The 10,302-nt window shown below is 34.4% G+C and overlaps 1 protein-coding gene across 1 annotated transcript; it reads left to right on the forward strand.

The window, feature by feature from the left end:
* The first annotated feature begins 610 nt into the window (after positions 1-610).
* On the forward strand, positions 611-1,518 carry LOC146880961 (uncharacterized). The gene is made up of 3 exons (XM_085669193.1): positions 611-930; positions 994-1,156; positions 1,246-1,518. The coding sequence occupies exons 1-3, from the start codon at positions 611-613 to the stop codon at positions 1,516-1,518; spliced, it is 756 nt and encodes a 251-aa protein (XP_085525319.1).
* The last annotated feature ends 8,784 nt before the right edge of the window (positions 1,519-10,302 follow it).

The following is a 10,302-nucleotide window of genomic DNA, read 5'->3' on the forward strand; positions in this document are numbered from 1 at the left end:
GTGTGATGAGACCAAAGGATGGAGTTCCTTTAATATGTGTCTTTTGGTTATATAAATTGTTGCATATGTTTATATTCCTTTAGCTCACCCTATCTGCGTGTGTTTGGCGATGATCGTGTACGCGGTACACGGGAGCAGATGATGTTGCAGGTGGTACTGGTGGGGCGTAGAGCCGGAGCGTGGGCTAGTTGGGAAACTTTATGGTAGCATTTTATCATTTTTTATGAATTTTAAGGATTTTCTTGTAATTATTTGAACTATAGAACTTGGCTTTATAATGAGATTGAGTTGATAATGTATTATGTTTAATAAATATTTGGATTGGATTTGGTTTTATCAGTGTAATAAAGTTTTAAATTCCCACGGTTTTTGGGAAACGATTGAAAATAAATGAAGTATTATTATTATGTTTTTGTTTTATTATTTAAATTCGTAATATCCAAACGGGATGTTACATTTGGTATCAGAGCAATGGTTTTCAAAAGATTTTTGGGGTCTATGGGGAGTGAGCTTATCGTGTTCTGCTTATGAGTCAGTGTGTTAATTCTTTTGTGTTAAGCCTTTTGCTTGCATAGTCATGACTTAAGTTGTGTGGTTTAATCCAACTGAAATGTGGCGTGCCCAAGCTTTGGCAAACAAAAGAAGGAGGGATAATACTGGGGCTGATGAGATTGGACATGCGATTCATTGGATGGTGGACGCGATGCAGCCTAATGCAGCACAACCCAGAATCAGAGTCGCACCTACTCATCCCGTGACTATGGAAGATTTCATGAGGCATAGGCCAGCTAAGTTCACTAGCAAGGCCACCCTGGACGAGGCAGATGCATGGCTGAGGGAGTGTGAGAAGATATGTCAAGCGATCGGGTGCACTGATGCACAGAAGTTGACCTTTGTCACATTCCTTCTTGTGGCAGACGCTAAGTACTGGTGAGTGGGGATGCAACAGCTGATGTAGACTCGTGAAGAGCAGGTGACTTGGACTAATTTCAGGGCACAATTCTTGGAGAAATACTTTCCTGACGACGCCAGATATGAGAGGGAAGCAAAATCTCTTACTTTGCAGCAGGGGACTATGACGGTGCAGGCCTATACTAAAAAGTTTTCGAGTACTTGGCGAGGTTCTACTCGCAGGCTGTCACAAAAGAATGGCGTTGTAGAAAATTTGAGGGCGGTCTAAACCATGAGTTGCATCGATTCCTCGTACCTCTAAGGATCCGAGAGTTCCCTGTTTTGGTGGAACAGGTAAAAATGGTGGAACAACTGGAGAAGGGTCCAAGTCAGGTCATGAGGGCACATCCTAATAACAGTAGCATCAATGAGAAACGACAAGAGAAACCCTACACCAAACCTCAACATGAAGGACGAGGGACAGTGAAATGTTTCGAGTGCGGGGGAGACCATTTTCGGCGAGTTTGTCCAGAACTTTCAGGAGTAAAGTTGAAAGAGAAGAAGTGTTACAATTGTCGCAAGCCAAGTCATTACGCGAAATCTTGCCCTGAACGAGAGGGAGTTTGAAGTGCCACGATAACATTGAGGTAAAGTCTGAATTGTTTGTTTTTGGAGTAGTGAAACATGTTATTCTAGTTTGTATGATGCATGCTTGAAACTCTTTCATACCTTTAAAACTAGGTTGTACTTTTACTCATAAGACTAGGGAGAGTCGAGTAAAAGGAGTTGCTATTTTACCCTTAGGACTTGGAGAGTCGGGTAAAATGGAATTTTGGGTTACTGTAAGACTTTGACCTAAGCTTAGTGGCAATGTCCTTGCTGGGTTTTATTGAGCAGGCAAGGAATGTTGCTTGTGAGGCTTAGGAAAAGTTATGCTCTTACCGGGTTTTGGTGAACAGTTAAGGGTGGGACTTTTGTTGGGTTTTGTTGAATAGACAAGAGTTGTATTTGTGGGGACTCAAGAGAAGCAACACTTTTACCGGGTTTTGTTGAACAAGTAAGTGGTAGGCTTTTGCCGGGTTTTGATGAGCAGAAAAGGGTGGTTGTTGTGATTCTCAGGAAAAGCAACGTCCTTACCAGATTTTGGTGAACAGGTAAGGGTGATACTCTTGCTGGGTTTTGGTAAGCAGGCAAAAGTTGTTGCTTATGGTTCTTAATGGAAACAACGCTCTTACCGGGTTTTGGTGAGCAGGTAAGGGTGGTACTCTTACTGGGTTTTGGTGAACAAGTAAGGGTTGGGCTCTTGTTGGGTTTTGTTGAACAGACAAGAGTCGTGTTTGTGAGACTTAGGAGAAGCAACGCTCCTACCGGGTTTTGGTGAGCAGGTAAGAGGTGGACTCTTGCTGGGTTTTGGTGAGTAGGCAAGGATTGTTGTTTGTGAGTCTCAAGGTAGGCAACGCTCTTACCGGGTTTTGGTGAGCAGGTAAGGGTGATACTCTTGCTGGGTTTTTATGAGCAGGCAAGAGGTTTTGCTTATTGGTCTTAGTAAAGGCAGCGCTCTTACCAGGTTTTGGTGAGCAGGTAAGAGTGGCACTCTTGTTGGGTTTTGGTGAGCAGGCAAGGGTAATTGCTTATAAGACCTAAGAAAAGTAATGCTCTTATTGGGTTTTGGCGAGCAGGTAAGAGGTATTACTTGTCCTTCCCGAGGCGTTGGTGCACAAGGGGAGAGGTTCCTTCCAAGAAGCATTGGTGCGCAGGGAAAGGAACTTGTGAATTGGAAGTATTAAGAATAGAAAATGTCTTGGTAGGGTGATGAAGGTGCACACTCATGACTATATCTGAGATAGTTTCCTTTCTTAATTCTAAAGGTTTTGGTAAAAAGGGAGAAAAGTGATAGGTTGAGTTTGTCTCCTATGCCTTTCTTATTAGGTTTGCGTTTGTTTTGTGATATGTGTGTGTTATCTGTAGTGGTTAACTACAGAATCAAGGCCAAACTTGATATGTTGTTTTGCAAGGGTTGAGTAGGACCTTTGAGAAAATATTTTGATCAAAGATGCGAGTACGCATAAGGAAAAGTGGGGAAATGTATGAGGTGAATTCTAAAAAAAAAGGTAGAGACCAGGAAGGGAGAATTTCAAGATAAAGGGAGTTGAGGCAGTTCTATTTGCATTTTTTATGGGTGACCTCAATTTTTGAGGACGAAAATTTTTTAAGGTGGGGAGAATGTAAGACCTGTAAAATTTAAATAAGTAAATAAATAATTATGTAATAAATACGGGTAGTGGAGCCTTTATGGCACTTAAAGTTAAGGTTTATGACATGGAAAAGTACTAGCTCAAGGGGTTGAGAGTACTTTATTGGATTGAGAGGACTTGAGTTCAAATCATATGCATGCTATTTAAGTGTTATTTTAAATATTTAATTTTAGTAATATGTTTCTCGTGAAGAGGGATAATATAATCTCATACTTATAGAAATTATCAAGAAACATGAATTGGTTTGATGGTTACATATGGATTTGGCATTGACATGGTTAGGGGTTCGATCCTTGCTAGAACCAAATTAAACTTTCTTTTTTGCCAAATTTATTTTTTGTATGAAATTGAAGGGACAAAAGAACCCTATAGCTGTGTGAGAGAAACTAAGGAGGCTGAGAAAAGAAATGTAAAACAGCCATTGAGAGTGAATTAGAGAACAATTTTAGAAGATTAGAAGCAAGTTGGAAGGAGTCAAGGGCTGGACTTTTGGTGCCCAAAGACTTGAATAAATTCCAAGAATTTGGCAAAGAAACCAGGTTAGGGAAGCTGGATCACGTTTATTTATGTTTTTGAATAATTACATGAATTATAGCATGATTGTGTATGCTCTTTACCGTATATTATTTTTGGATTTTGTGTTTTTGGAAAATTCCCAGAGACCGCCTGGCGGGCGACGAACTGCCGCTAGGCGACGCATATGCTTGTGTGTGTTTTTCTAGGTTTCAAGTGGAACCACCCAGTGGCACAAACTGGACCGCCAGGTGGTGCTTGCTGTTCAACCAAATTCTGGGTTTTCTAGATGAAGGGCCTGGCGGTGGTGATTGACCCGCCAGGCGACGCGAGCTTTTGGTTCGATTTTAATGTTCTGGGTGTGTGGGGATGATTCTAATCGGGGGAAAGAGGTTGTTCTCACTATGTGAGAATGATTACTAGTTGTATTCCAATGAATCATACATGGTTGGTGGTTAAATTGGAAGAGAACCTCATGGACATCGTGTTAGGGTTTGTGAAATTAGGAATTTAGAGATGGACTAAATTGAATGTATAATATTAATGGAATTTCGTCGATTAAAAGTTTTAAGGGATGAATTGTGATCCTAAATCTTTCAATGGTGAGTATTGAGTTGAAATTGAAGGAAATCGGGATGGTTGGGCTGGTTGAGATTCGCAGGCGTAAGGGAAGAGCTGCAAAATTCCTGGAACTGTAGGAACCGCCTAACGGCACCCATTTGGCCGCCAGGCGCCGTACCAGTGATGTGTGGTGATCTGATTCATGAAAAATGTTATTTTTCGTAGTTTTCGCGGAACAGGAACCGCTCGGTGGTAGTATAGTCCCGCCAGGCGCCACTTTTCTCATTTTTGGGCGCTAGGCGCCACCATTTTTTTTGGTTTGCACAGTTTTTGTAAAACTACATTTACCGGTTCGTTAACCGTCCGATTTAGGTGAAATTTAGACATGTGTTCCACAACATGTAGTTCCCCAGTTTGAACGGTGGAGCTTTGATTTGGAGGTCAGCAGCTAGAGGTATACGTTACTTAATATTGCTGATTTTGGAGTATTTAAAATACATGAATAAGCTCTGGATAATTTCAAGTAACTTCTAATGAAGCATGATTGGATTATGTGGTAAGTCTCTATCAATTTGAATGTCCCTTTGGGTTAGTCACATGTGGAGAATTGGTTATTGGTGAATGCATGTGTGTCAACATTAATTTGCATTGGTGCCTAGGATCATGTGCTTAAATTGTTAGAATGATGTTTCTTATACTTGTTTGAGCATGCGTTATTCATAAGTTAGAATTGAATGCTAGCATGGGTTTAAAGGGGGAGAATGTATATGAAATGGGAATGGATTGATTTTACTTTGTTTTGGGTGCTTAAAAACTAATTTTGCGCAAGTACTGGTGTAGCATCTGGCAATGGTGTTTGACCGCCAAGTGATGGCTACAAAACCAGTAGAGAATTGAAGCGTATTGCGCCTGACGATAAGGGTTGTCCCGCCAGGCGATGCTTGTGGAAACAGTAGCATTAGAGGCACTTGGCGCCTGGCAGCACGTGTCCCCCGCCAGGCGGTCTGGAAGCCTTTGAGCTTGGAGACTCGTGTGGAGCACCAAGCGATTTTTGATGAAGCAGACACTGTGTTTTGCTTCCGTTGGATTTGCGTGGTCTACGAGACTTTGGGCGATATCTCAAGGGTCAGATGTTGGAGTGTTCCTGGAGTTGTGGCTCAGGATGGAGGGTAATATGAGCATTCTTTAAGTTGTGGCTTGGAATAACAAGTGTTCCCGCATGTGTTCTACAAGTGGTGGCTTGTAGGTTGGACAACAACGATAGCTTGAGATTATCAACGAAAGACGTAGAACATGGATTACATGGTGGTGGCCATGTGTGATGAGACCAAAGGATGGAGTTCCTTTAATATGTGTCTTTTGGTTATATAAATTGTTGCATATGTTTATATTCCTTTAGCTCACCCTATTTGCGTGTGTTTGACGATGATCGTGTACGCGGTACACGGGAGCAGATGATGTTGCAGGTGGTACTGGTGGAGCGTAGAGCTGGAGCGTGGGCTAGTTGGGAAACTTTATGGCATCATTTTATCATTTTTTTATGAATTTTAAGGATTTTCTTGTAATTATTTGAACTATAGAACTTGTCTTTGTAATGAGACTGAGTTGATAATGTATTATGTTTAATAAATATTTGGTTTGGATTTGGTTTTATTAATGTAATAAAGTTTTAAATTCCCACAGTTTTTGGGAAATAATTTAAAATAAATGAAGTATTATTATTATGTTTTTGTTTTATTATTTAAATTCGTAATATCCAGATGGGATGTTACAGGTGGTATGGTACAACATGGAATATGAATGGGAATTTGGTTTCAAATGTGGACACGAGGTTCGAATGCATGATTATTGTTACTTGATTGTATGAATGTATCTAGTATGAGTCAGTGCATAATTCCTTGGAGTTTCTAGGTGAGACTTCAGGGTCGTGCTTCAGTGGTCGAGACGTAATTCCATGGCTCTTGATAGTGGGTGATCATGGTGGTGCCCCATCTATATAACTTGGTAAGGATTGCATCCTGACACTCTAAGGAGTCAGTTAGTCTCACTTAGAGCGGACTAACTCATGTGCTGAGAGTAGCAGGAGGCCTGAAACTCATTAAGGGCCAACCTTGTGTGTGAGGGAATTGATTCATTGTAACACTTAGCTCGGGGGTGAGCAGCTCGGGGGTGAGCAGAGGTATCCACCACAAGTACAAGCATCTGTTGAATCCGACCAGGTTATATGTATCTGGATGAGTCGAGTCGAGTCTTAGTGTATTGCTTTGAAAAGTCATAACATGATTAGATGATATATGTGTATTGGATTGTGGCGATGTATCTGATTGCATGATAAATATATTTTGGGCTCTAGCTTACCCTTCTGTTGTTGTGTGTTCTGCTGTGTGGGTTTCTCTTTTGCGATGATCATCAACTTGTTGATGTGAGCAGATGCGAGGAACACCCGTGGTCAACCGGGAGGTGATGGTTTGCTGCTTAGTCGACTGGACTTGAGCTTCTACTTTATGTCTTTTGCTAGGGCTATGGCCCATGTATTATTTGTTTGTACTGTGTTTCCTGTTACTTTAGACCTCGTATTTTATCTTGTTTGACATCGTGGTATGCCCTGACGTTTCCTTTTTCATAACTCTTGGATATCTTTAAGGAGTGAATTCCTACTCCGCATCTCTACTCATTATCATTTCGTGTGACGTGTCACTGAAGTAAGTTTATTTATAAAAAATGGGACGTTACATCAGTAACATTACAACAATATTATCACCTACTAATATAATATCACGCATATTTAAAAAATGCATACACAGGCGCTATTGTCCTATGTTTACCCTAGTATATATATATACATAATATATATATATATATATATATATATATATATATATATATCAATTAAATCAGTTTTAGTATGTTAGCATTTTCGTGATTTATATATATATATATATATATATATATATATATATATATATATATATATATATATATATCAATTAAATCAGTTTTAGTATGTTAGCATTTTCGTGATTTTGAAAATATAACAGATATACAAAATATTCTATACGGAGAAATTTTTCTTTTAGCTTATTAATGTATATAACAAAATATTAACCATATGTATATTTTAATTTTCTAAATTTAAACAATAATTAAATATATTTTGATCTATATATAAATATTTATTTTAATATAAAAGATTTCCCAAAATCTATAATTTAAATAATATTAAATAAATGTTCTGAACATAATATTTACAAACTATTTTTTAAATATGATAGATAGTCAAAACGCAACATTCATTATACATACTAGTGTAAACACAGGCGCTATCGCACCTGTGTGTACGCATTTTTTGAATTATATTAATAATTGATGATATTGTAATGTTATTAATTTAATAAACAAAATAAAAGTATATTTATAAAAAATAAAATAAAATGTACGGAGAAAATAAGAGAAAAATAACTGTTGATGAATAGTAAGAGAAAAAAAGAAAAAGGAAATAAGTAAATAATTTTATAAAAACTTGTAAAAGTAACCGCTAATTTTTAAAAATTTAATAAATAATTAAATTATAAAGGGTAAAGTTGGAATTATGAAATGTGGACACAAAAGAGGGAATCCCCTTTATATATAGTTATAGATATTCATTATATCAGTAAATAATACATAAATTATTAATATCTTTATATTAAAATATATTTTACTAATAGATATTTCTTATAGTAGAAAATAATAAATAAATTATTAATACTTTTTACTAAAATATATTTTATTACTAAATATTTTCTTTTAAAAGTAAGAAAATGTAGCAATTCTTTTTTCTATAAATTCATATTTAGCTTTCATGAGACATTGCAAGTGAGATCTCATTTTGCATACAAATTTGAGATTTTGGGTGAGGATTTAGAGAAGAGTTATGGGGAAATTTGAAATAAAAATTATTGGAGTTATAATGACAGTTATGATTCTAACAAGTTTTGCTGAAGCTAATTTTTGGTGCAATGTGAAGTGTAAAATAAAATGTGAAGAACAACCATTTCCTGAAGTATATGATAAATGTATGAGGGATTGTAAATCAAGCTGTAGTAAAATATCCTCTCATCCTGTTTACAATTGTATTACTGGTTGTCACCTAATGAAGTCCATTGCCACAAAGAATGGTAAGTATTCTAAAATTATTTTCTTCTTTTCATGATTTTATGTATTTTTTTCTCTATATTTGATTTCATTCTTTTTTTATTTTGATCATTGACTTTGTTTGCTTTTGATTTTGACCATTGACTTTATTTTCTTGTAGGTGTTAATGATCTTGTGGACAATGTGATGAATTCTTGCATCCAAGAGTGTAAGGAAAGGTTGTAATTAATTTGTAGCAATAATTTTTGAACACAAAAATGTTAAAGGAAATAATATTCCTATTTAATTATTAGAAATACATCTTAATCAATAAATAATATTTGTTATCTATTTTCATACTTTTTCTTCCTACTATTTTCTTTCATTTTTTTATATCTTCCTTTTAATTGTTGAAAACTCGGGTATTAATTAATAAATTCTTTTTTTAAGAAAATGTTACAATCAAATTCCATAAAAGAAGATAACTAGAAAAAAGGTTTGTAAGAGAAAGTACTATTTATATTTAAATTCTGAAGATGTGAATTACAGATGGGAATATAAACTGGGTGATTAAAATTAGAATAAGTTTAAAAATATTTAATTGTTTTATATTTTCAAATACATATGAATAAATCAATGAATAATATTATAACGGAACTAATTAAATTGCAAAAATTTATTTCTGCTTATAATTTAATTATTGCAACTACATTTCTTATAACGGAATAAATTCTACTTGAAAGATATAAAAATTGTTTTAAATAGATTTTTTTCTCATGATAAACTTTCAAATACGGTGATGGTAGAGATGTAGAGACGCCACATGTATATTCCATCTTTAAATTTTAAATAACTCTCAGATCATTTATAACAATATAAAAAGGATTTTCTTTTTGTGTCCATATTTTAAAATATTAATTTTATTCTTTAAATATAATAATTTATTAAATTTTTAAAAATTGACTGTTACTTCTACGAGCTTCTTATACAATCAAATATTTTTGTTTTTTTTCTTTTTCTTTAATTATCAATGATTATTCTTTTATAAATCCTAAACCCTAAACCCTACATCATAAACCCTAAATACACAGACGTGATAGCGCCTATATTTATGCTAGTATATGAAAAAGAAGATGACTATGTGACAAGATCCTTTTCCAGTTAAAAAACAAATTAATATTTTATATCATGTGAAATTTAAAAAACAAATAATACACTTTCTCACATAATAATTATATATTTGTACATTAATATAATCAACGGATATAAGTATTTAATAAATTTAATTTTTTCAATAGATAACTGTATTTAATTGGATGGTAATGTAACTGATAAGTGGTTCACATTCGTATTATTTTGTTATATCATTTTACTTTTGCTTAGTTGTCATTATATTATATGTCATACGTCATTTTCCTTTTTTATTATTTTAAAATTTAACTATTTAACTATTTATAAGTTTATAATTTATTATTTTATAATTTTTAAATTTTTAAATTTTATAAATTTATAATTATATAATTGTATATTTTAATAATTTTAATATTTTAATTACAAATTATATAATTATAATAGGTTGTCGTCACATGCCATCTCTATTTATTATTTTATTATTTAAAATTTTGTAATTTATTGATTTTATAATTTTATAATTGTATAATTTAATATTTTTAATATTTTAATTAAAATTTTATAATTATGATTTTATGCTTTTAATTGAAAATTGAAAATATATCATAATTTTATATTTTATCCTAAAAAACATAACATCACACAAATTTTATACCAATTTTATATTTTGTTTATTAGAATGAAATATAAAATTAAGATATAAGACGTGAAACTTCTCCTTCCAAGCACACTCTATTGCATAAATAAACTCTATACTATACAAAATCTTTACAACACAATGGTTTTCTCCAATCACCATTGTATCCTCTCCCTAATCACCATTTCATCGTCTTGCTTT

Source organism: Vigna unguiculata, chromosome 11 (genome assembly GCF_037176805.1).
Source record: "Vigna unguiculata cultivar grain cowpea cultivar isolate G323 ecotype 2 chromosome 11, ASM3717680v1, whole genome shotgun sequence".
Lineage (NCBI taxonomy): Eukaryota > Viridiplantae > Streptophyta > Magnoliopsida > Fabales > Fabaceae > Vigna > Vigna unguiculata.

Bases quoted from the DNA above. Each gene is read 5' to 3' on its own strand.
- LOC146880961 (XM_085669193.1), top strand. From the start codon at position 611: ATGTGGCGTGCCCAAGCTTTGGCAAACAAAAGAAGGAGGGATAATACT. The intron at 931-993 runs GTGAGTGGGGAT...GACTAATTTCAG, and splicing joins GTGGCAGACGCTAAGTACTG to GGCACAATTCTTGGAGAAAT. The intron at 1,157-1,245 runs GTAGAAAATTTG...TTGGTGGAACAG, and splicing joins TGTCACAAAAGAATGGCGTT to GTAAAAATGGTGGAACAACT.